Source organism: Oncorhynchus keta, chromosome 29, assembly GCF_023373465.1.
Source record: "Oncorhynchus keta strain PuntledgeMale-10-30-2019 chromosome 29, Oket_V2, whole genome shotgun sequence".
In the NCBI taxonomy this organism is placed as follows: domain Eukaryota; kingdom Metazoa; phylum Chordata; class Actinopteri; order Salmoniformes; family Salmonidae; genus Oncorhynchus; species Oncorhynchus keta.
The window spans coordinates 18,873,538-18,900,200 of NC_068449.1; the positions used below are offsets into that span (position 1 = coordinate 18,873,538).

Consider the following 26,663-nt stretch of genomic DNA (forward strand, 5'->3'; position numbering starts at 1 on the left):
CCTTGGTTACATTTGCCTTATATCTTTTCTCTCCTCTCAGTGCTAAACCATTTTTGGGAGGCCTTGTGTTAGTGATGCTCCTGTGAGAGATTAGACAGAGAAGGAGCTGCCAGGGCATGACGCACATCTCCGCTTTGAAGACACTAAGTTAAGGCTGTGAGTCAGAAAAGTGACTGTGTGTGCCAGCCTGTGTGTTCGAGTAGAAGAGTAAGGTTTTCCATTGGTGCTTTGGCATAATTATGAACTTGTAGACTGTCTTCGTTTAGGGATTGTTGCCTGTGTGGGATTGAGTTGTTCTGGAGAGGTCAGATTTTCAGTGACTGAAGGAGGTTTTTCTACTATGATTGTAATTCTTTTGGTTTGTAAGTTGTCCTTTTTGTTTTCTTGACACTGATCCTTTGCTGTTCTTCACAGGATTGAGAAGCGGGCCAAATACAGCCGGCGCAGGGCCTATAACGATGACGCCGACATCGACTACATCAATGAGAGGAACGCCAAGTTCAACAAGAAGGCAGAGCGGTTCTATGGCAAATACACAGCCGAGATCAAGCAGAATCTGGAGAGAGGCACAGCTGTCTAACTGAACTGGTCAATCAAATGGACGCTACCATTTCCACTGCTTTGTTGTAACTGAAGGCCATAATTAGTCACTGTGGTTACAGGACTGGCCATGTACATAGAAACCCCATTTCAGTTGGTCACAATGCTTACGTATCTGAAATCTAAATTTGTATTTTGATGCTGACATTTCTTTAGAGGCCTTTTCTAATTAATTTTACTGTATTGTTACTATAACACTGTGAATCAGGTGGAATGGCTAACTCTTGAGTACATCCTGAATAATCTTGTAATGCTATTGCTGCCTTTCTGCCAATGTGTATCATGTGAACACGCATTTTTTAAAAACGTCTTAGTTAAAAAAAAAAAAACGTTTTTGTAAATAGCTGATATGTAGGTCTTACCCTCAGATTGCTGCATGCAGTATGGGTTGGTTAGGTAGGTTGGGGGGTGGTTTAACGTGAGAATGAAATGCTATCATTCACCTTAAGGCTACACTGTGTTTATTAGTTATGCCAGCAGAAGAATGTGCTAGTGTAGGTGCACGAGGGGATAAACAAATTAAACAATTTCATCGTTATCACTCATCTCTGTTAAGCCGACTGCCCCCAAGCAGAATATGAGCTAGGAGAGGCTTGTGACCTAAATTGAGATCAAAGACAGTCAACAGATTCACATGCTATATTCAGTTTCTCATTCTGTATCAATGCACACTATGGGTTATTCAAAAATACGATGTGGGGGTCCTATAAACACGAATAGAATTTGATCCTCATCCATCGTAATTTGAATCAGACATCTGTGTAATGTTCCGTTGGACTTAATGAATCTGTTTTGAATAAGCCTCATGGGATATGGTAATAAGATGGGGAGGAGGGGTTTCAAAGGTTGGCGTGCAAGAAAATATTTATAAGTTGTTTATGATTTTTTGGTCGACGAGGACGGAGTGTGGGGGGTATACACCCTAGTCAAAAAACCCTGTAGGATTTTGTGTCACCTGTATCAGAATCCTATTGGAATTCTATTTGACTACTTATTTCCTATTGGGAATCAAAAGTAATTCGATTGAATCCTATAGATTTTTGATTAGTCTCCTAGGATTTTGTCACCCCAATCAGAATGCTATTATAGAATTTTTTCTCAAATTAACCCATTAAATTATAATTTGTCATTGGTTCCAGTACAATACAAAAGCATTAATTACCACATGTCCATTGTTCGGTTCTATGTCGTTTTTGAGTGATTGATGACGTCATAACTAACGTGAGCTTGCAGTGTTAATTATCCTAACACCCAAACTAAGCTCGCCAACTGTGGCTGTGCAGAGAATCTCCGGTTTTCTAACATTATTATTCTAACTATTGTATCCTTCACTGTGCGTGAATGCAAACACTGTGAGTACAGTATTTGTTTCCTGACGAAGTTTGAAATGTTTTAGTCACATTTTTGTAACTACAGCATTTTATCCACTCGTTTTTATGCTAGCTAGCCACATTTTGACTTGCTCGCTAGCTTTTGTAACTTGTTTGTATGTCGTTTTTGAGTCACTGTATTGTTATAGCAGATACGGTTTTTTCTAGTTTGTTATTTCTAAGTGTTTTGCCCTTTTTTATAGGCAAGACTGCGCCATTTTCACGGTTTCTGGTAGATCACATGTAGAAAAATCCTATCAAATTTTGGAACCACTACAGGATATAAGGTCTAGGATATGTTTCAAAATATGATTTTTCTATTGGATTTTTATATTTATTGGAAACCTTTTGGGTTATTTGACTAGGGCAATCACTTCTTTGGCATTTGATTCTACTTTGCAGAGTATTTGGGACCTGGTTTGGTTCTCAGGTGAGGGTTGTTTATTTTGGATCATCCTCTGATCAGCCTGAGGATATTGGCTGAAGATGTAAAGCAGGGGTGTCAAACTCATTTCATGGAGGGCCTAGTGTCTGGTTTTTGTTTTTTCCCTTTCAATTAAGAACTAGACGACCAGGTGACGGGAGTTCCTTACTAATAAGTGATCTTAATTCATCAATCACGTACAAGGGAGGAGAGAACCCGCAGACACTCGCCCTCTTATGGAATGAGTGACACGTGATGTAAAGGAAATAAATACAAAACATTAAATAACCAGCTTACATTTAAGGCTATAAAACTATGATAGTGCTTTGTATTTTAGCCTAATGGAGAGCCAACTTTGGCAGTTATCTTTAGTGGTCTTAAATGGGCCATACGATACATTTTTTAGGTATTTCCTCTCCCTTTTGACTATTGGGCCTATCCACAATCATGTGCCTGATGAGCAGGCAATGACCCACAGATACCATGTCATGTTTTTCCATCAGAGAGATCACATGAAAGAGCTTTTTCCCAGTACAATGAGAATGTGATAGGTTAGCCAAATGGCTGTTGTTGGGAGTTATTCTCTTTGAAGATGTATCAATTGGAAATCTGTTACACAGTGATAACTCTTAATACCTGCATATGGTACAGGGCTAGGTGTTTTTGAAAAATCTAATTCATGTGATTTACCCAAATAGATGCTTGGTATCCCTGGTAGGATACATTTAAATATCAAATAAAGTTTGCCTGCAAGGGGAGACTTTTAGCATTTTTCTCACGACAAACTGAAAAGGCATTCTGTGTTCCACACACAATGGAATCCTTTATGCCCTGCTGTAAACACTAGTTTTTTTTATCTCCTAAAGATGTGTAAATACACTTTTGTGGTATTGCCAGAATGTTCCCGATTTAGGGCTCTATTCAATCATATACGCTTTAACCGGCATCTGCATAGAGGTTATTTTGATGGTGTAGGAGGTGGAACTCCGTTTGAACTGTTAAATCCACAAGTGGTTCCCGGCATTATACCTAAAGTACGGTAGACATTGCCATTGGTTGCATTAACAGAAATACAGCCTTGTTTACAAGTTGGAACAGATGTAATTTACACATCCATTAGGAAGATAGAAATGCTCATTTGAATGATTTCTCAATTTGAGCGTCATTATTTCTATATAGCCTACACTTTCTCATTCTGAACTTCTAGCTCTGGATAAGAGCGTCTGCTAAATGACTTAAATGTAAATGTAATGCCAGTGGGGTGGGTGTGGCTTCATGACAATGTTTGCAAGAGCAGCTGCTCAGCGATTTGACAGTGCAAATGCAGTTTCACCTCCAATGTTGCCAAAACATCTGCTATGCGTGTGTGTGCTATTGCCGGTACACCCTTGATCTGATTGAATCTAGCCCGTATAGACTGCAGCTCCTTTGTGGCCATATCATACAATCAGAGGAGAGAAATACCCTCATGTCATGTAAAAAGACAGAAGGGAGAATATCTGTCCTGAGGTGTGGCTGATTGCATTACTCCTGCCTGAAAGCTTGCTCGTTATGCAGTAATTTATGCGTATAAAAGTAATGATATAAAAAAATCCTTGTGCATGAGGAATCCTCTAGACACACAAGGATGACAAGTCAGACCTGCCTTTCCTCCTCCCCATCTGATGAAATTACAAATTTATTGTGATTTGTTTGAGACTATGCACAATGACATTGATATTGACATCAAAGGTGTGGTGATGATACTTGCATTTTCATAGAGATAAGACAGTTGTTAAGCATGTACTGTATTGAACAATGTAAGATCTTAGTGTGGCATGACATGGGAATATCAGATTCAAACCTCAAGCCATGGGATTGCAGTTAAATGTATTACTAAAATACAGGAAATCAGTTTATGGTAAATTAATCAGTTAAATTTACACACACTCCAAGATCTTGTCATAATAATAGGCTTACTGAGTATCAGGTAAAATGCATCTGAAGGAAAGTATCTGACTACTAGCCAGTTTTACGAGCTATAATGACACTTTGGGTTAGATCAGGTAACTCAGGAGAGAACATGTTCAAAAAAAGCTGTTTAACTCACCCGCCAAAACCAAACCCCACATTCACAAATACTGTTCTATGAGTGTGGCTGTGACTTCTGGATGATGTATGGCAAGTTTATTACACTGAAATCTGAGCCTGAGTAAATCATTCATTAAAACCACTTAACATGAGGTGGCCGTGTTGAAGGTAGGTGCAATGACAAGTTAAGCTATGCAGTTGTTTTTTACAGGGGTCCAATTCAGACCTCAAATCACTAACATAGCCATTGCCCCCCAATTAATTACTGAAATTCGATTGGCTTTAACCTCCAAAAAACATTCCATCACTAAACTAGTTGTCTGTGTCACTGATCTCTTGAAGTGTTTAGGAATCAGAACAAGTTCTGCAGCACTCACTTCAGTGGTGCAACTCTGACACTATGTGGTCAATATGTGCATCACAGCCTTCGGGTGCAACTTTCACTGGGGGGGAGCATGACACCCCCCCCCCCCACACACACAGTTTTATCATTGCATTGTGACACAAAAAGCGGCATTGGTGTGCTTTAGGACCATGCATACTCCTCAGAGCTGTTTGGTAGTTTCAGCCGTCTGGAATTAGGATCGCGCTGACACCACAGTGTGAACAGAGGCAGCTGTTGTCTGTTTTTTTTCTTCTTTCTCTGAGTTGCAAAAGCAAGCAGAGCTACTAGCTACTCTATTTGACTGATGTAGCTGGCATGGTAACTGCTGTTTGACTTAACTGAAAATAAGTATTTATTCCCAGTGCTGAGCTAGTAGTGTAACGTTAGCAAGTGTTTCATCCCCTCTCGAAGTTCGGTGTGAAGTGAATAAACAAGCTAGCTCGTTAGTAGATACCACAGCCAGTTCAGTTCTAGCCTCTCGCTATCTGTCAGGTAGCAGTGTCTAACAGCTTGTGTGTATGGAAATGTTTTGTCCTGGTTTTAACAGAAGTAAATTCACTTGGCTTGTTTTTGCCAGTTGATCCATGATAGTAGCTAGATATTGTTTTTGCTCCATTCACAGTCAGTATAGCAATGTAACATCAGTTTCCCTAACTAATTTCCTACTTTTCACACTGACATGGTATGAACAGCTCTACAGGCGTCACTGTCATGGTGCACAGTCAGTACACAACACTGCTCACCATGTCTTAACAGGATCAGATGGTGACAGGGGTCCCAGTATGGTCAGACAGAGAAGACCAGTCTACGGAGCTCAGGTGAATTTTGCAGTAATATTAACAGTATCCGTGAATGATAAAGTTTCATCTTGTCTAAATATTCCTGTTATGTTGCACAGCCTTCAATGTTACGTCATAATTATGTAAAATTCTGGCAAATTAGGTGACCCAAACTGTTGCATATACCCTGACCCTGCATGCAATGAACGCAAGAGAAGTGACACAATTTCACCTGGTTAATATTGCCTGCTAACCTGGATTTCTTTCAGCTACATATGCAGGTTTAAAAATATATACTTGTGTATTGATTTTAAGAAAGGCATTGATGTTTATGGTTAGGTACACGTTGGAGCAACGACAGTCCTTTTTCACGAATACGCATCGCATAGATTATATGCAACGCAGGACACGCTAGATAAACTAGTAATATCATCAACCATGTGAAGTTCCTAGGCCATCATTGAAAATAAGAATGTGTTCTTAACTGACTTGCTTAGTTAAAAAGATTAAATAAAGGTGTACATTTTTTGGGGTCCAAATCGGTGTCCAAAAATACCGATTTCCGATTGTTATGAAAACTTGAATTCAGCCCTAATTAATCGGCCATTATGATTAATCGGTCGACCTCTACTTCTTACGGCAGATATCCCATTATCGGGATAGATTTGACAACACCCTGTGAAGTCCAGGGCGCGAAATTCAAACAAATCTCATAATTAAAATTCCTCAAACATACAAGTATTATACACCATTTTAAAGAAACTTGTTAATCCCACCACAGTGTTCGATTTCAAAAAGGCTTTACGACAAAAGCATACCATGCGATTATGTTAGGTCAACGCCTAGTCACAAAAACCACAGCCATTTTCCAGCCAAAGAGAGTCACAAAAAGCAGAAATAGAGAGATAATTAATCACTAACCTTTGATCTTCATCAGATGGCACTCATAGGACTTCATGTTACACAATACATGTATGTTTTGTTCAATAAAGATCATATTTATATCCAAAAATCTCAGTTTACATTGGCGCGTTACGTTCAGTAATGTTTTGCCTCCAAAACATCCGGGGATTTTGCAGAAAGCCACATCAATGTACAGGAATACTCATCATAAATGTTGATGAAGGATACAAGTGTTATGCATAGAATTAAATATATGCAACCTCTGTGTCAGATTTCAAAAAAGCTTTATGGCAAAAGCACACTATGCAATAATCTGAGTACAGCGCTCAGCCACCATACAGATACCCCCCATGTTGTGGAGTCAACAAAAGTCAGAAATAGCATTATAAATATTCACTTACCTTTGATCTTCATCGAAATGCACTCCCAGGAATCCCAGTTCCACAAATGTGGAACTCCATAAAGTCCATCATTTATGTCCAAATACCTCCTTTTTGTTTGCGCGTTTAGTCCAGTAATCCAAATGCACAATATGCGAGCACTAAGTCTAGACGAAAAGTCAAATTTCTATTACAGTTCATAGAAACATGTCAAATGATGTATAGAATCAATCTTTAGGATGTTTTTATCATAAATCTTCAAAGTTTCAACCGGACAATTCCTATGGCTTTAGAAATGAAAAGGAACGGAGCTCACGACAACTCAAAGCTTTCTGCCTGACCACTGGTTCAAACAGCTCTTATTCGCTCCCCTTTCACAGTAGAAGCCTGAAACAACTTTCTGAAGACTGTTGACATCTAGTGGAAGCCTTAGGAAGTGCAATCGGACCAAATTTACACTATTGGATAGGCAATCACTTGAAAAACTACAAACCTCAGATTTTCCACTTCCTGGTTGGATTTTTCTCCGTTTTTTTCCAGCCACATCATGAGTTCTGTTCTACTCAGACATCATTCAAACAGTTTTAGAAACTTCAGTGTTTTCTATCCAAATCTACTAATAATATGCATATCTTGGCTTCTGGGCCTGAGTAGCAGGCAGTTTACTCTGGGCACGCTTTTCATCCGAATGTGAAAATAGCGCCCCCAGCCATAAGAAGTTAAAGCTACAGTCTGGGATTTGGGAATAATGGTCATTTCAATTATTGAACCATTGATTCTATTGTATAATGTATAAACATACACCAATGTAATTCTTTGTCATGCCTCATCTGAGCAGGATCAGATGGTGACAGGGGTGTCAGCAGGGTCAGCAGGGTCAGGCAGCCAGGGAAACTATTTTAAGGCAGTCAGAGTTTTAATGACTGCAACCTAAAGTATGTAAACTTCCGACTTCAACTGTAAATTGAAATAAATTTACCAAATGATATGAAATGAAATGATTATTCCTATCTCTATAAATAAATTAAATAATTGAAAATACTACACCAGCATAATTTAGCCACGTAGAATCAATAGCTTTTTTAAAATGCTGTAGATTGTGTTTTGTCACATAATGAGCGCACAGGCCTAGTCTACAGTAGGGAGTCCCGCAATTGGGCAGTCCACACGGCAAATATAAAATAGCCGATAGTTTAGTTGTCGCTGTCAATGAACAGCAGGCAGCAGCTAGAAGGTATTTTGCAATATTTTAAAATACAATTGGGGAAAAGTCTGAATAGGTGAATGCCACTGGCAAGTTGGTGGACTAGAATTTCATCATATTATAGGCCTAAAATCTGTGTACCCACTCTTCATTTTCCTATGCTATTGATTGCATTAAAGACATGGGTCCTTTGTTGTGTTGATCTCAGTATGTGAATGTCGGAGTAGCTTGTCATTCTTGTCATTTGCTTGGAATAAAAATATATTTATTGTATTGTGTCATGTAAAATGATGTAGAATTGCAGGAAATTATTTTAGAAAAGGCCTTTTCCTCTGACCCTGGTCTTCAGGACTGAGCCCCAAACGGTATGAAACTCGGGTGATGGCCCAGATCCAGAGCATCCCAAACATGCTCAGTGGGTGACATGTCTGGTGAGTATACAGGCCATGGGTGAACTGGGACGTTTTCAGCTTCCAGGAATTGTGTACAGATCCTTGCGACATGGGGCTGTGCATTATCACGTTGAAACATGAGGTGATGATGGCAAATTAATGGCACAATAATGGGCCTCGGGATCTCAATTTTTAGCATGTAAATCTTGGTGGGGCAAACCCCCCCCCCCCAATTTTTTTTACATTATTTTTTTGTTTTAATGCATTCCAGCAAAGCAACTACATACACAACACTAAACAATACATTAATTGCACTATGACAGTGACAAAAGGTGCCCACAAACTGTTAGGGCCTACATAAAGCTGTCCCAATAGCAGAGCTTTCTTTTCAGCACCATCAGTGGAGTTTTGTCTGGCAGCGATGCAGTTCATTCAGCCTAATTTACTGCCTTTAAAAAAAAAAATTGCTGATATGGCTGACTTGTTTAAACAAATGTGGTTTCTACTGACAATTGACATGTACAAACTATGTCATACGGGGACGACGAGCGTAGTAATAAGAGGCCATCTGTAATTTTGATTAAGACATTAATTAGCGAGCTAGGACAGACTTAGTCAATAACTATTTGTTCAATGACCTTTAAATGGTGTCAGACCAAGGCTCTGCATCGGTCCTCGTGCCCTTAGACCTTAGTGCTGCTTTTGACACCATCAATCACCACGTTCATTTGGAGAGATTGGAAACCCTAATTGGTCTTACATGGAAATGTTCTGGCATGATTTAGATATGTCGGAACAATATCAGTTCGTCTCTGTGGATGGTTTGTCCTCTGACAACTCAATTGTAAGTTTCAGTGTTCCTCAAGGTTCCATTTTAGGACCACTATTGTTTTTACTATAAATTTGACCTCTTGGTGATAACATTGTTTCCGAATGACAACTTTCACTGCTATGCGGACGATACACAGCTGTACATTTCCATTCAATATGGTGAAGCCCCAAAATTGCCCTCTCTGGAAGCCTGTGTTTTAGACATAAGGAGGTGGATGGCAGCAAAAAATGTTTTACTTTTAAATTCTGACAAAACAGAGATGCTAGTTCTAGGTCTCAAGAAACAATATTGATCTTCTGTTGGATCTGACAATCTTGATGGTTGTACAGTCGTTTCAAATAAAACAGCGAAGGACCTTGGCGTTACTCTGGACCCTGATCTCTCTTTTGACGAACATATCAAGAATATTTCAAGGATAGCTTTTCGTAACATTTAAAAAATCAAACTTTTTGTCCAAAAATGTAGAAAAGCTAATCCGTGCTTTTGTAACTTCTAGATTAGACTACTGCAATGCTCTACTTTCTGGCTACCTGGATAAACACGGCTGCTAGAATCTTGACTAGACTCAAAAAAATAAACTTTATCATATTACTCCAGTGCTAGCCTCTCCTATCCACACTGATGTCTATGTTTGACTGCTAACCTACAAAGCATTATACATGGGCTTGCTCCTATGTATCTCTCCGATTTTAGACCTACCGTACATACGCTACGGTCACAAGACACAGGCCTCCTTATTGTCCCTAGAATTTCTAAGCAAACAGCTTGAGGCAGGGCTTTCTCGTATAGAGTTAAATTTTTATGGAGTGGTCTGCCTACCTATGTGAGAGATGCAGACTCTGTCTCGTCCTTTGTCTTTATTGAACTAATCTCTACAGTAGGTCCTACAATTAAGTGTAGTCTGGCCCAGGGGTACGAAGGTGAACGGAAAGGCACTGGAGCGACGAACCGCCCTTGCTGTCTCTGCCTAGCCGGATCCCCCTTCTCCACTGGGATTGTCTGCCTCTGACCCTATTATGGGGGCTGAGTAATTGGCTTACTAGTTCTCTTCCATGCTGTCCCTAGGAGGGGACGTCACTTGAGTGGGTTAAGTCACTGACGTGATCTTCCTGTCCGGGATGGCACCTCCTCGGGTTTGTACCGTGGGGACATTTTTGTGGGCTATACTCAGCCTTGTCTCAGGGTAGTAAGTTGGTGGTTTGCAGGTATCCCTCTAGTGGTGTGGGGGCTGTGCTTTGGCAAAGTGGGTGGGGTTATATCCTGCCTGGTTGGTCCTGCCCGAGGGTATCGTCCCGACCCCTTCTGTCTCAGCCTCCAGTATTTATGCTGCAATAGTTTGTGTGGGGGGCTGGGGTCAGTCTGTTATCTGGTGTAATTCTCCTGTCTTATCCGGTGTCCTGTGTGAATTTGAGTATGCTCCCTCTAATTCTCTCTCTCCCTCCTCCCAGAGGACCTGAGCCCTAGGACCATGCCTCAGGACTACTTGGCCTGATGATGCCTTGCTGTCTCCAGTCCACCTGGTCATGCTGCTGCTCCAGTTTCAACTGTTCTGCCTGCAGCTATGGAACCCTGACCTGTCCACCGGATGTGCTACCTTGTCCCAGCCCCACTGTTTTCAACGCTCTCTGTCTCTAACGTACCTGCTGCCTCTAACTCTGAATGCCGGGCTATGAAAAGCCAATTGACATTTACTCCTGAGGTGCTGACCTGTTGCACCCTCTACAACCACTGTGCTTATTATTATTTGACACTGCTGGTCATCTATGAACATTTGAACATCTTGGCTGGGTTTCTGTAGAGCACTTTGGCATTGGCTGATGTAAAAAGGGCTTTATAAATACATTTGATTTATTGGTTCATCACTTTTGAAATGTACAGTGACAGAATTCAGAACATGGGCCGTTCTTACAGTATTCTCCCAGTACACCAAGTCAGAACTCTAGGACAAATAAAGGTGGACATATAAGCAAACAAGCTTTTACAATATTGGATGATTACATTTTTCTCTAAAACAAGCTATAGGCTACATGTGCACCACCAAGTCAGAACAGTGTTACGTTATGAGGGGGAAAGGGACCAAATGATTAGGATGTGGAATATGGGCTACTAACGAGAGGTGGACCGATATTTATTTATTTATTTTAATTTATCGGCATGGCTGATTACTTAGGGCCGATTTTCAAGTTAACAACAATTGGTAATCTGCAATTTTGGATGCTGATTACATTGCATTCCACGAGGAAACTGCGTGGCAGGCTGACCACCTGTTACGCGAGTGCAGCAAGGAGCCAAGGTAAGTTTCGAGCTAGCATTAAACTTATAAAAAAACAACTAGTGATTATGTGAAGATTGATTAACTGCACATTGTTGATGATATTACTAGGTTAACTAGCTTGTCCTGCGTTGCATATAATCAATGCGGTGCCTGTTGATTATCATCGAATCACAGCCTACTTCGCCAAACGGGTGATGATTTAAGAAAAGCACAATTGTTGCACGACTGTTCCTAACTGTAAACATAAATGCCTTTCTTAAAATCAATACACAGAAGTGTTTTTTTTTTTTAACCTGCATATATAGTTAAACGAAATTCATGTTAGCAAGCAATATTCACTTTGGAAATTGTGTAATTTCTCTTGAGTTCTTTGCATGCAGAGTCAGGGTATATGCAACAGTTTGGGCCGCCTTGCTCGTTGCGAACTCATTTGCCAGAATTTTACATAATTATGACAACTTTGAAGGTTGTGCAATGTAACAACAATATTTAGTCTTAGGTTTGCCACCCATTCGATAAAATACGGAATGGTTCCGTATTTCACTGAAAGAATAAACGTTTTATTTATATTTGACCATATTAATGATCTAAGGCTTGTATTTCTGTGTGTTTACTATAATTAAGTCTATGATTTGATAGAGCAGTCTGACTGAGCGGTGGTAGGCAGCAGCAGACTCGCAAGCATTCATTCAAACAGCACTTACCTGCGTTTGCCAGCAGCTCTTCGCAATGCTTGAAGCACAGCGCTGTTTTATGACTTCAAGTTTAACAACTCCCGAGATTAGGCTGGCAATACTATAGTGCCTATAAGAACATCCAAGAGTCAAAGGTATATGAAATACAAATGGTATAGAGAGAAATAGTCCTATAATAACGACAACCTAAAACTTCTTAACTAGGAATATTGAAAACTCATGTTCAAAGGAACCACCAACTTTCATATGTTCTCATGTTCTGAGCAAGGAACTTAAACGTTAGCTTTTTTACGTGGCACATGTGTTTTTGCATTATTTAAATCAAATTGAACATGTTTCATTATTTGAGACTAAATTGATTTGATGTATTAAGTTAAAATAAGTGTTCATTCAGTATTGTAATTGTCATTATTACAAATATATAAAAATCGGCCGACTAATCGATATCAGCTTTTTTTTTGGTCCTCCAAGTATCGGTATTAAACTATAAATCGGTCGACCTCTAACAGCTTACTACACAACATACACTTGTATTTTTTTTCACCTTTATTTAACCAGGTAGGCTGGTTGAGAACAAGTTCTCATTTGCAACTGCGACCTGGCCAAGATAAAGCATAGCAGTGTGAACAGACAACACAGAGTTACACATGGAGTAAACAATTAACAAGTCAATAACACAGTAGGAAAAAAAAGGGGAGTCTATGTACATTGTGTGCAAAAGGCATGAGGTAGGCGAATAATTACAATTTTGCAGATTAACACTGGAGTGATAAATGATCAGATGGTCATGTACAGGTGTGCAAAAGAGCAGAATATTGGTGTGCAAAAGAGCAGAAAAGTAAATAAAAACAGTATGGGGATGAGGTAGGTAAAAATGGGTGGGCTATTTACCAATAGATTATGTACAGCTGCAGCGATCGGTTAGCTGCTCAGATAGCAGATGTTTGAAGTTGGTGAGGGAAATATAAGTCTCCAGCTTCAGCGTTTTTTTTTTTTTTTTTTTTTTTTTTTTTTGTGCAATTCGTTCCAGTCACAGGCAGCAAAGAACTGGAACGAAAGAATGCCAAATGAGGTGTTTGCTTTAGGGATGATCAGTGAGATACACCTGCTGGAGCGCGTGCTACGGATGGGTGTTGCCATCGTGACCAGTGAACTGAGATAAGGCGGAGCTTTACCTAGCATGGACTTGTAGATGACCTGGAGCCAGTGGGTCTGTCGACTAGAGCATACAAGTCGCAGTGGTGGGTGGTATAAGGTGCTTTAGTGACAAAACGGATGGCACTGTGATAAACTGCATCCAGTTTGCTGAGTAGAGTGTTGGAAGCAATTTTGTAGATGACATCGCCGAAGTCGAGGATTGGTAGGATAGTCAGTTTTACTAGGGTAAGTTTGGCGGCGTGAGTGAAGGAGGCTTTGTTGCGGAATAGAAAGCAGACTCTTGATTTGATTTTCGATTGGAGATGTTTGATATGAGTCTGGAAGGAGAGTTTACAGTCTAGCCAGACACCTAGATACTTATAGATGTCCACATTATTCAAGGTCGGAACCATCCAGGGTGGTGATGCTGGTCAGGCGTGCGGGTGCAGGCAGCGAATGGTTGAAAAGCATGCATTTGGTTTTACTAGCATTTAAGAGCAGTTGGAGGCCACGGAAGGAGTGTTGTATGGCATTGAAGCTCGTTTGGAGGTTAGATAGCACAGTGTCCAAGGACGGGCCGGAAGTATATAGAATGGTGTCGTCTGCGTAGAGGTGGATCAGGGAATCGCCCGCAGCAAGAGCAACATCATTGATATATACAGAAAAAAAGTCGGCCCGAGGATTGAACCCTGTGGCACCCCCATAGAGACTGCCAGAGGACCGGACAGCATGCCCTCCGATTTGACACACTGAACTCTGTCTGCAAAGTAATTGGTGAACCAGGCATGGCAGTCATCCGAAAAACCGAGGCTACTGAGTCTGCCGATAAGAATATGGTGAGGTGATTGACCGAGTCGAAAGCCTTGGCAAGGTCGATGAAGACGGCTGCACAGTACTGTCTTTTATCGATGGCGGTTATGATATCGTTGGCGGTTATGTATTATGTAGTATTACTTTCTTAGCTACAGTATACATATCTCCTGGCATATTACATAATTTATGCAGCAGCATACAATAGATTTTTTGGACTCACCTTGTTATGCTGGGCTCACTTGAACAGGAAGGTGGCACGGTGGTCCTTTTGTCATCAAAGTCTGGCATTCTCTGGATTCATGGTGCTTTCAAGACAACTAGGAACTCAAGGTTGAATCATGGTGTCAGTGGTCGTCAGGTCGGAGCTCTAGAAAGAAGTCAGAGTGACCGTTCAAAAGTGGTCTTGAACTCTCTGAACTCTGAGATTTCCCAGTTCCAAGTTTCCATTTGTTTTGAATGCGGCAGAAGTAATGCTAGATTGACAGCATGGCCAATGTGGTTGCATGTGAATGTTTATCCTTTTAAGCTTGGAAAATAGACCCATAAACCTTGACTTGGACTAAACACCCACTCCACTGAATAGCAGGCTAGTGATTGCTTTGCGATGCTTTCAGTTAGCCGCTTATTCCTTCCAAACCACTTATTGTTGAATTTACGATTTCCAACTTGCCGATGAGCACCGACACATTTTTATCGTGAATTGTTCTTCATATGACAAGGTTTGAAAATGATTTACCAGTAGATTGTCGACTTGATTCATGATGACTGCTTGTCTAGCTAAGATTTTGAAAGTATGATGTTGACATGATCACTCCAGACAAAGCTACGGTAGATATGTGATTTGATTTCAAAACAGGGAACACATTTTAGTTTTTTGCTAAACAGGTGGGGCTCACAACATTCCCAACATTTTATCCCTGAATTTTATTTAACTCGCCAAGTCAGTTAAGAACAAATTCTTAGTTACAATGACGACCTACCTACAGGGTCGGTCCCTGTAGCAAATTAGGACTAAGTGCCTTGCTCAATGACAGGAATTTTGCCTTTTCGGCTCGGGTATTCAAAACAGCGACCTTTCGGTTACTGGCCCAACGCTCTAAGCCACATATGTCAGAGTCAAGGCCCGCGGGCCACATCCGGCCCGCGAGAAGGTTTTTTACGGCCCCTGGGATGATCTTGATTTATTATTAGAACCGGCCCGCAGACCGCAGCAAGCCGGCAGCCCGCAGATCTTTTACACGCACCAATACTACATTTCCCACAATGCAACGGTGACGCACCGAGCAGTAGGCTGCTTCATTTCAATATTTATTGGCACAGCAGTTGTCAGCATCACAGTAAAATTAACTTTCAGATACCCATCAAAAATGGCAAAACGGAAGGTGGACACTGAGAACCGGGGTTTCAAACAAGGTGGGAGTCGGAGTATTTGTTCACGGAGGTAGCTGGAAAACCTGTGTGTCTTCTGTGTGGAGAAAGTGTGGCGGTACTGAAAGAGTATAATCTGAGACGACATTATGAAACGAAACACGCGGACAAAAACAAGAATATGGACATGGAACAAAGGCTACAAAAGGCAGAGGAATTAAAACGAGGCCTCAAATCTCGACAGGCTCTGTTCAAAAAAGCCAAATCACAAGGCCAGGCTGCTGTCGAGGCCAGTTTTATTTTGGCAGAAGAGATCGCTAAATCAGCCCGGCCATTTACGGAGGGGGATTTCATCAAAAACTGCATGATTAAAGTTTGTGACGAAGTTTGCCCAGAAAAAAGGCAACTCTTTTTAAATGTGAGTCTGAGCAGAAACACCATTGCCGAGAGAGTAGACCAGTTGTCCATCAATCTAAAAGAGCAGCTTGTGAAAAAGGGAAAAGATTTCATTGCATATTCCTTGGCTGTGGATGAGAGCACCGACATTTCTGACATTGCCCAGTTGTCAATTTTCATCCGCGGAGTGGACTCCAGCCTAAGCGTGACAGAGGAGTTTTTGGCTTTACGTCCTATGCATGGCACAACTACGGGGCATGATTTGTATGAAGAGGTGTCAAGATGTGTAAATGAGATGGAGCTGCCTTGGGAAAAACTCGTGGGTTTGACAACCGACGGAGCACCTGCGATGTGTGGACACAGGAGCGGACTGGTGGCGAAGATACGGGAAAAGATGCAAGAGGAAAACGCGACAGGTGAGCTGACAGCTTATCATTGTATCATACACCAGGAAGCGTTGTGCGGTAAAGCCTTGAAAATGGAGCATGTAATGAGCATCATCACGCGCACAGTTAACTTTATCAGAGCCAAAGGTTTGAATCACCGCCAGTTCAAGGCATTTCTGACGGAGTTAGAAACGGAGCATGGTGATTTGCCTTATCACACAGAGGTGCGATGGCTAAGCCAGGGAAAGGTGCTTCAAAGATGTTTCGAGCTTCGTGAGGAGATTTGTCTGTTCTTGGACAGCAAAGGGAAAGACACAACACAACTCCGAGACGAAATGTTTCTGTGTGAAATGGCTTTTCTGTGTGACATTACGAGTCATCTGAATGCAATGAACTTGCAGCTGCAGGGTCGGGATCGTGTCATCTCTGATATGTACAGTACAGTGAAGGCATTTAAAACCAAACTGACTCTGTGGGAGACGCAGATGCGGAAAGAAAATTTGAGCCACTTTCCCAGCTGCCAGACCATGAAAGAGAAGCTCTCTACCAGTGCGTTCCCGAGCGCACAGTTGGCTGATAAAATAGGTATGCTTGCCGCTGACTTTCGACACCGATTTGCTGACTTTGAAGCACAAAAAAGCAGGTTGGAACTGCTCGGTAACCCATTTGCTGTTGACGTGGAAAGCTCACCACCAAACCTCCAAATGGAGTTGATTGACCTCCAATGCAATGATGCACTGAGGGCAAAATATGCGGCAGTGGGTGCTGCGGAGTTCGCCCGTTTCCTCCCCGACACAATGCCCCAGCTGCGCATCCAGGCTGCTCAAACGTTGTCTATGTTTGGCAGCACATACCTGTGTGAACAACTGTTTTCTTTGATGAACTTGAACAAAACATCACACAGAAGTCGACTTACTGCTGAACACCTCCACTCAATTCTGAGGATTTCCTCAGCTCAGAGCCTTACCCCGAACATTGATGAACTTGTGGAAAAGATGGGACACCACCAAGTATCACCCTCAACCTCAAACAAGTGAACATTACTGTGCAATCACATATTTAGAGTTTTTACTCAGTTCAAGTTTAAAAGTTAAAGTTTAATATTTGTTTTCACTGCATGTTACTTCTCCTTAAACAAAGTGTTGTTTTTGATTAATAGATTTTTGCACTTTATTTTATTGTATTTCAATCCAATTATATTTTAAAAATATTTCAGTTGAGTGGATGATAGAAAATTGCTATTATTGTTTTTTTCTTTGAAGTAAATTTAGCCCACTTTTGCTAAAATAGAAAATATAGGCTACTGATGGTGCCTTGAATACCGGTTTCTTTCATTTAATGTTCATGTTATGGGGATTTTTATATAAAGGAAATTTGTCTTTTGTGTCTGTTGAAAATTAAAGATTACTGACAGAGCCATAAGAAAATATTGCTTTATTTATCTGATCATATTGGAATATATTTGTTAGGTTTTCAGTAGGTTCAATTAGGTTCACTAGACTATATGCGTCATTTAAAAAATGTTCAATGAACATTCGAACAGTCCGGCCCTCGGCTTGTAGCTAAATTTTTTATTTGGCCCTCCGTCCATTTGACTTTGACACCCCTGCTCTAAGCGTTAGGCTACCTGCCGCCCAAATGAATGACGGGTCGCCACGGTATCTCTGCATTCAAATTGCCATCGATAAAATGCAATTGTGTTTGTTATCTGTAGCTTATGCCTGCCCATGCCATAACCCCACCGCCACCATGGGACACGCTGTTAACACTGCCATCTGCCCGGTACTTGAAATCGCCATTCATCTATAACTGCATACTTATCCAGTGACCATTGAAGGTAGGTATTTGCCAGTTGAAGTTGGTTCTGTCCACTATGATTAATTTGCTCCCATTGGAAACGACAGGCTGTGATCTATCTTGGGTTATTTTTTATTAGTGAAATGGTGTATAAACTGTGATGGAGTGGAGTTTAATATGCTACTTGACCAAACTAGCCGTAAAATGATGAAGTCAGCCTAGGTCATCGAGTGTCGCTCTTGAAACTTCCACCCTGCTACCCCTTCCCCTTGGAAACATTCCGCTTGTTCTTGAGGGTCAGTTTGCCACAGGCACTGCGCATATTCTATGCTCTTTCCACAGCAGTTAGGACGGTGGGGTGATTCGTAAGTCTTTCCGAAATAGAGTGCACATTATGTGGTTTACAAACAAAGTTTATTTTCAATACACTGGAGTTGTTAAAAAGTAGACATTGTTTTGGACGAGTTTACTGTTTACTGGCAAGCAATCCGTACCAGCAGTATGGACCATAATAGATCGTATAAAAACACGGATTGTACTAAACACAACGCGAGAAAATAATATCGCGAGAGAACAGCATACATAACCTCTCCCCTGCTTGTTATCAGCAAAATAAACAAGCGGTGAATACAGGCGGAGGTTATTCTCGAATTTGAAATTTGTTGTTATTTTGCTGAATTCTTTTACAATGGAAATTCTAGAGCTCTTGCCATCAAGCTTCGGATATGTCATATTTACATACTTTTATAGTTGGATCATGTTGAGTTATCTTGGTATTAAGGTTGGAGCTGCCAGAAAGAAATACGATGTGAAGGTAAGTACATGACGTTTCTGTCTGATGATGCGGAAATGAAATAACTGCGCTGCAATGCCAGATAAGTACATTTTAGCGCTGTAAACATAGCCTTCTTGTGTTCTGATCCGAGTTTATATAAACGAATTCCAATCCTGCTCAAATTGGGAGCTTCATTCAATGTCAGTCGGTCACTTCTTGCCTTGGCTTGACCGTACTTCAGGTGCTATGTACTTGGGGCTAAAGCAAAACACATTGAAGTGAACTTGACCTGCCCTGCGTATAGTAAGTAGTCTGTTATGCAAACAACAATGTGTACATGAGAAATACAGATTTCCCGATGATGCAGACGTTGTATATGTTAATGTCTTCCCCTCTTCCATTATGTCAAGTATTTTGATCTGGTCTCCAAGAACTTGTCCCTAATGGCGACGCAGTAGACAGCTACTACTATTCCTATTGCTGGTACAGGAGCTCAGACTATTACTATGCCACTTCTCAATGACTTTTTTTTCTCCTCCACTGGGCAGTACCCTACCATGTACAGTGACAAGGAGCAGGTGTTCAACTGCATCCAGAGGGCCCACCAGAACACACTAGAGGTCTACCCACAGTGGCTTGTGTTCCAAACCATTGCAGCTCTTGTCTATCCAGTACGTATCTGCTTACACAAACCAGCATTACCAGGTTACATCACTTACACCACCACACACATGGGTTGGATTTAATGTCAGCTTACATTTGAGTGGCTCTTTCACAACCACATTCAGAAACTAGTAGTCGCCCATTTTGAAATCCTCTAAATCCTGCATGCTACTACCTTGTTGAACAGCATTCTTTTGTCAACTCACACACAGTGCACTATTGGCCTTATCCCTGTGTAAATACTGATAGATAAATGCTTCTAAAGAAAGGTTTATCACCAGTGTAATTTTCTGATAATAAGTAAACCAAGTGGGAGTGGCATACCATGTTCTCTGGATGATCATTGACAGCATGTGCTGCATTTATCTGTCCTCTTTTACACAACCAACGACAGCACATACTAGTATAGTGCACACCTCACTGGTGTTGTGACAATGATTCAGCGTCATCTCTATTTGACAGTTCACTGCCTGTTACACTGTCCGACATCCTCACTCTGTGTTTTACCCTTTTTCCTCTTACCCAATCACTCATCCCTCCACTTATAAGACTTCTGCAGCTGTGCTGGGAGCCATCTGGGTCACCAGCAGGTTCTCCTATGCCTGGGGTTACTACACCGGAGGTAAGACCATCTGTTGTAATGACATTGCACATCATGACATGAACACCTCTTATCTTTGTTTATTACTTTTGAGCCAGTTTCCATTCAATAATTCACAAACAGGGTCACAGGGCATGAGTGAAAAAGGTTAAACTCCCAATCCACTCCTTGTAGATTAGATATGCTTTTAGCAACTATTTAGTATTTCAACCATAACTGCATTTTATCATGATTGTATACCATTATGGAAATTAGTACTACAGCTGTATTTTATGAAAATGTAATGTGAAACGTGCTGAAATATCCCCACATTCTGCAAAATGGTAGCAGGTAATGATCGGAAGAATCACACGCTTATTCAGCATTTTCTAAATGGCTGTAAACTATAATAATTCTACCCCCCCCAGATCCAGCCAAGAGGATGAAGGGTGCCTATGGGTACATTGGTTATTTTGGAGTCATCATTCTTTCCATCGCAGTAGCGTTGCAGTTGCTTGGAGTCTTGTGAGCCAGCTGGTTCTGTCCCCTATTTGCCCTTTTTACTAAAGAAATATGTCTTGCAATTGCTTGTGCCTTTTCATTCAAACAGCCACTATGATATCATGTGGCTGAAAAATAGATTTTCAATTATGATAGTCTTTAATTGCTGTCGTCTTGCCAGTGTGTAAACAATTATAGGTCTATGTGTTGCTGCAACACAATTGAGTTTTTGTTAGTTGGTACTGTGAGGACCATTGATTGATTTTTTTAGATTTTTTTTTTATATGATTATCAGGCATTTGTAACCTTTCATGCCTATGTACTGGCAACGCTATGTTAATAAAAATGAATGTAAACATTGTCAGAAGTTCTCATATTCAACCATGTTATAAATTCCTATGTGCTAGACTTGATACATAATTTTCCAGAGGGTAGAGAAATATAGAAGGCAAATAATGACACTTGTGGTCTCTCGTGACTGATCCATGTAAATTGGTGGAATTGCACATCAAACTAGGTAATGAAACAATCTACCAACCAATGGTCCACCACACCCCTTAATATGCCAGTGAGATGCAGACAGTAGCTTAAACTGTTGTGGCCCGCTGGCCCATAGTGATTCTCTGTGATTGCAGACTTCACACAGCTCTATGAATACTCTTTTCAAAATGTTTTTATAAAATAGTGCAATTGAAACATTTAAGTAAGGTATTTCATCAACTGAATTGATATTGAACAGTATATGTCAGTTAACAGGCCCAGTCCTGGTTGTCGTCTACAGTGTCTGTCTGCAATGGAATTTTATGAATGCCCATCCATGTGAGTCCCTGTGCTTATGGATAACTTCTATTTAATTTCATCTCGGCAAGGTCGAATGAGGAAATGTTATAATTTTTCTAGTTGAAAATTGGATCTCAACTAATTTTCTTGTTTATGGTTTCCAAATTGGGTGTAGAGTAACAGAAAACAAATAACAAAATGTATCACATTTTTTATTAAAATGTTTACCTGGAAGTACACGCCCCCAAATATAATTTTCACAACACATAGCCGGTTGAACTGCAGTACTGTCAGCAGCACAGAGAAAGGATTGGACATTTGTGTGACGGGAAGATAAAAATAGTAATGTTAGCTAAAATGCTTAACTTATCATGAAGTTAGCGTGCTAATAGAACGAACTCAGCGAAGTGCAAAAAGTATGAATGACCTGACTTTGCAGAGGCCGTATCACCCTAAATGCTCCACGGCCAATGCAGATGTCAGATTGACCATGCAGTGCCATTTAAATTAGTCCCTCTACTAGTAGTAGCTAGCTAGTGGATATAAATGAGCATGAAAGGCGCTGCATGGTCAATCCAATGTCTGCAGTGGCATTACAGCATTTCTGTGATGCGGCCTCCGCAGAAGTCAGAGCAACCATACTTTTTGGCTTCATGGAGCAGAGCGGTTGTGAAGGAAGTTGTCAAGGAAGTGAGTTTGTGATTATAAAGGACCTCCCTCCCCCACCTACAGTGAACCAATCATGTCAATGCGGAGCAATACAGAGCTCTCTGCAATAATATACAATTTGATAGGGGCATGGCGTTGCGGCTTGATTTGGACTTTACATGCCTCCGGAGGCTCCGCAAGTGCGCCACACCCTCCATATGAAGCCTCTGACCATATTTTTGGATCAAGCATACATTGGCTTTAAATGGGCTTTTCCTGCTTAACTGGTGGGCCGGTGTGGTGAGATTACTTGATCCGTTGATATATGACAATACGAGCGCTTATTTCAAAGAGCGCTCCATAAGCCACTCCCCAGGGGGCATATATTGGCATGTCAGTGGTGGAAAAAGTACCCAATTGTCATACTTGAGTAAAAGGAAAGATACCTTAAGAGAAAATGACTGAAGTGAAAGTCACCCAGTAAAATACTACTTGAGTAAAAATCTGAAAGTATTTGATTTTAAATATACTTATAAGTATCAAAAGTAAATGTAATTTCAAACATATACTTAAGTATCAACATTTAAACTATACATAATTTCAAATTCCTTTATATTAGGCAAACCAGACAATTATTATTATTTTATTTTTTACATTTACGGATAGTCAGAGGCGCACTCCAACTCTGACATGAGGCAGTAGGGATGAGCAGGGATATTCTCTTGATAAGTGGGTGAATTGGACAATTTTCCTGTACTGCTAAGGAATCAAAATGTAACAAGTACGTTGGGGTTCAGGGAAAATAAAAAGTACATTATTTTCTTTAGGAATGTAGTGAAGTAAAAGTTATAAAAAATATAAATAGTAAAGTAAAAATACCCCAAAAAACAAGTAGTACTTTAAAGACATTTTACTTAAGTACTTTACACCACTGTCTGCCGTCGTTCTGTGTAGCCTTGTTATGCTAATGTTTTGAGACCAGTGTATTGCAGTTAATTTTGTCTTTGACTTAATAACTCAAATCATTTTGAGTAGTAAAAAGGCAAACCATGAGTCCCAGACAGCTCGCAATGTGGCAGGGTCTACGGACAATCACGGACTACAAAGGGAAAACCAGCCACGTCACCGACGTCTTGCTTCCGGACAAGCTAAACACCTTCTTCGCCCGCTTTGAGGATAACACAGTGCCATTGATGCAGCCCTCCACCAAGGACTGTGGGCTCTCCTTCTCCGTGGGGAGGAAGGGAGGAAATCAAACTTCCCACGTATTATTCCTGGCATGAATTTACACTTCATCCTTAATTAGAACATTACCATCATAACATACACACTTCGACCTTTATGAACTACACCCTATGACATGAAAATTCAGCTAACACAGCGCGGGATTGCCTTCCCTCCAAAGGTGTGTTGCTACAATACTGTCCCTGTTACAACAGTTATTAGCTACGTAGTTCCGCTTGTTTTATCATTTCCCCCGCATAGCGAACACGTGAACAATTCAAACAAAAAAACAACATAGACTTACAGGTTACTTCTCAGTTACATATAGTTTTGGCAAGTCGGTTAGGACATCTACTTTGTGCATGACACAATATTTCCAACAATTGTTTACAGACAGATTATTTCACTTATAATTCACTGTATCACAATTCCAGTGGGTCTGAAGTTAACACAAAATTGACTGTGCCTTTAAACAGCTTGGAAAATTCCAGAAAATGATGTCATGGCTTTAGAAGCTTCTGATAGGCTAGCTGACATCATTTGAGTCAATTGGAGGTGTACCTTTGGATGTATTTCAAGGCCTACCTTCAAACTCAGTGCCTCTTTGCTTGACATCATGGGGAAATAAAAAGAAATCAGCCAAAACCTCAGAAAAATATTTTTGACCTCCACAAGTCTGATTCATCCTTGGGAGCAATTTCCAAATGCCTGAAGGTACCACGCTCATCTGTACAAACAATAGTATGCAAGTATAAACACCATTGGACCACGCAGCTGTCATATCACTCAAGTAGGAGATGTGTTGTGTCTCCTAGAGATGAACATACTTTTGTGCGAAAAGTGCAAATCAATCCCAGAACAACAGCAAAGGACCTTGTGAAGATGCTGGAGGAAACAGGTACAAAAGTATCTATATCCACAGTAAAACGAGTCCTATATAGACATAACCTGAAAGGCCGCTCAGCAAGGAAGAAGCCACTGCTTCAAAACCGCCATAATAAAACAGACTACGGTTTGCAACTGCACATGGGGACAAATATCACACTTTTTGGAGAAATGTCCTCTGGTCTGATGAAACAAAAAGAGAACTGTTTGGCCATAATGACCATCGTTATGTTTGGAGGAAAAAGGGGGAAGCTTGCAAGCCGAAGAACACCATCCCGACCGTGAAGCACGGGGGTGGCAGCATCATGTTGTGGGGGTGCTTTGCTGCAGGAGGGACTGGTGCACTTCACAAAATAGATGGCATCATGAGGCAGGACAATTATGTGGATATATTGAAGCAACATCTCAAGACATCAGTCTGGAAGTTAAAGGTTGGTCGCAAATTGTTCTTCAAAATGGACAATAACCCCAAGCATACTTCCAAAGTTGTGGCAAAATGGCCTAAGGACAACAAAGTCACGGTATTGGAGTGGCCATCACATAGCCCTGACCTCAATCCTATAGAAAATGTGTAGGTAGAATTGAAAAAGCACGTGCAAGCAAGGAGGCCTACAAACCTGACTCAGTTACACCAGCTCTGCCAGGAGGAATGGGCCAAAATTCACCCAACTTATTGTGGGAAGCTTGTGGAAGTCTACTCAAAACATTTGACCCAGGTTAAACAATTTAATAGCAATGCAACCAAATACTAATTGAGTGTATGTAAACTCACTGAGAATGTGATGAAAGAAATAAAAGCTGAAATAAATAATTCTCTCTACTATTACACTGACATTTCACATTCTTAAAATAAAGTGGTGATCCTAACTGACCTAAGACAGGGAATTATTACTATGACTAAATGTCAGGAATAGTGAAAAACTGAGTTTAAATGTATTTGGCTAAGGTGTATGTAAACTTCTGACTTCAACAGTAGCTCAGCATTCAACACCATAATATCCTCCAAGCTCATCATTAAGCTCAGGGGCCCTGGGTCTGAACACCTCCCTGTGCAACTGGGTCCTGGACTTCCTGACGGGCCTCCCCCAGGTGGTGAAAGTAGGAAACAACACCTCCACTTCGCTGATCTTCAACACATGGGCCCCATAAGGGTGCGTGATCAGCCCCCTACTGTACTCCCTGTTCACCCATGACTACCTGGCCACGCATGCCTCCCACTCAATCATTAAGTTTGCAGATGACACAACAGTAGTAGGCCTGATTACCAACAATGAAGAGACAGTCTACAGAGAGGAGGTGAGGACCCTGTGAGAGTTGTGCCAGGAAAATAACCTCTCACTCAACATCAACAAAACAAAGGAGCTGATCGTGTACTTCAGGCAACAGCAGAGAGACCACGCTCCTATCCACATAGACAGGACCGCAGTGGAGATTGTTCTTCGGCGTACATATCACTGATGATCTGAAATGGTCTACCCACACAGACAGTGTGGTGAAGAAGGCGTATCAGAGTCTCTTCAACCTCAGGATGCTGAATAAATATGTCTTGGCCCCTAAAACCCTCACAAACCTTTAGAGATGCACAATTGAGAGCATCCTATCGGGCTGTATCATTACTTGGTCCGGCAACTGCACCACCCACAATCGTAGGGCTCTCCAGAGGGGGGGGGGGGCGTGTTGGTCTGCCCAATGGATCATTGGGGGCAAACTACCTGCCCTCCAGGACTCCTACAGCACCCGATGTCACAGGAAGGCCAAGAAGATCCACCCGGTTACTCAACCCTGCACCTTAGAGGCTCCTGCCCTGTATACATCGACTTGGAATCACTGGCCACTTTAATAATGGAACACGAGTCACTTTAATAATGTTTACATACTGCTTTACTAATCTCATATGTATATACTTGATTTTATTCTACTGTATTTTAGTCAATGGAACACATTCCATCTGTTGATGAAGCCACCTGAAATAAATGGCTGCATACCAATTGTCAATCCCTCCCCTCATGGATATCCAAGCATTGGATATGTGTAAGCATTGGCTACTTTACACCATTGTTAAATGGCTGAGATGAGAAGAAATGTGCAAGTCCACACATTCGGAGAAGGACAATGGATATGCAGCCAATGTTCATGGTCACATTACTTTGAGCTCCACACTGTTTGCCACACTCAGGCAGAAACCGGAATGTTCTATTCTCAGGCAGACCATCCTTTCAAAGAAAACACAATTGAATTATATCTATATTTGTCATTTTAATGTATTCCAAACACAGGTGGTAACCAGATTATCCCAATAATTTAGGGTAGTAAACGATGCCCCCCTCTGGTATTTTCTATTGCGAAAAAAATATACTTTACTTATTAATTCAAAGAGGAAATTAACTGCAGTACTACAAAG

The 26,663-nt window shown here is 41.0% G+C and overlaps 2 protein-coding genes and 1 long non-coding RNA gene across 5 annotated transcripts in view; all 3 read left to right on the top strand.

The window, feature by feature from the left end:
* LOC118362390 (pre-mRNA-splicing factor syf2) overlaps nucleotides 1-1,766 on the top strand; it is an 89,839-nt gene extending 88,073 nt beyond the window's left edge. For all 3 annotated transcript variants that reach the window (XM_035742679.2, XM_035742681.2, XM_035742680.2), the window contains exon 7: nucleotides 415-1,766. In XM_035742679.2, coding sequence (XP_035598572.1) covers nucleotides 415-580 — 166 coding nt within the window. In that variant the 3' untranslated portion in view covers nucleotides 581-1,766. The remainder of the gene's footprint in view (nucleotides 1-414) is intronic.
* Nucleotides 1,767-4,646: 2,880 nt separating this feature from the next.
* LOC127913620 (uncharacterized) lies at nucleotides 4,647-12,242 on the top strand. Its single transcript, XR_008086191.1, has 3 exons — nucleotides 4,647-5,667; nucleotides 8,465-8,546; nucleotides 10,788-12,242. It is a non-coding gene; the product is annotated as an uncharacterized LOC127913620 (long non-coding RNA).
* A 6,344-nt stretch (nucleotides 12,243-18,586) lies between these two features.
* mgst3b (microsomal glutathione S-transferase 3b) lies at nucleotides 18,587-21,086 on the top strand. Its single transcript, XM_035742682.2, has 4 exons — nucleotides 18,587-19,020; nucleotides 19,530-19,652; nucleotides 20,194-20,266; nucleotides 20,653-21,086. The coding sequence occupies exons 1-4, from the start codon at nucleotides 18,895-18,897 to the stop codon at nucleotides 20,751-20,753; spliced, it is 423 nt and encodes a 140-aa protein (XP_035598575.1). The 5' UTR covers nucleotides 18,587-18,894; the 3' UTR covers nucleotides 20,754-21,086.
* Nucleotides 21,087-26,663: the final 5,577 nt, after the last annotated feature.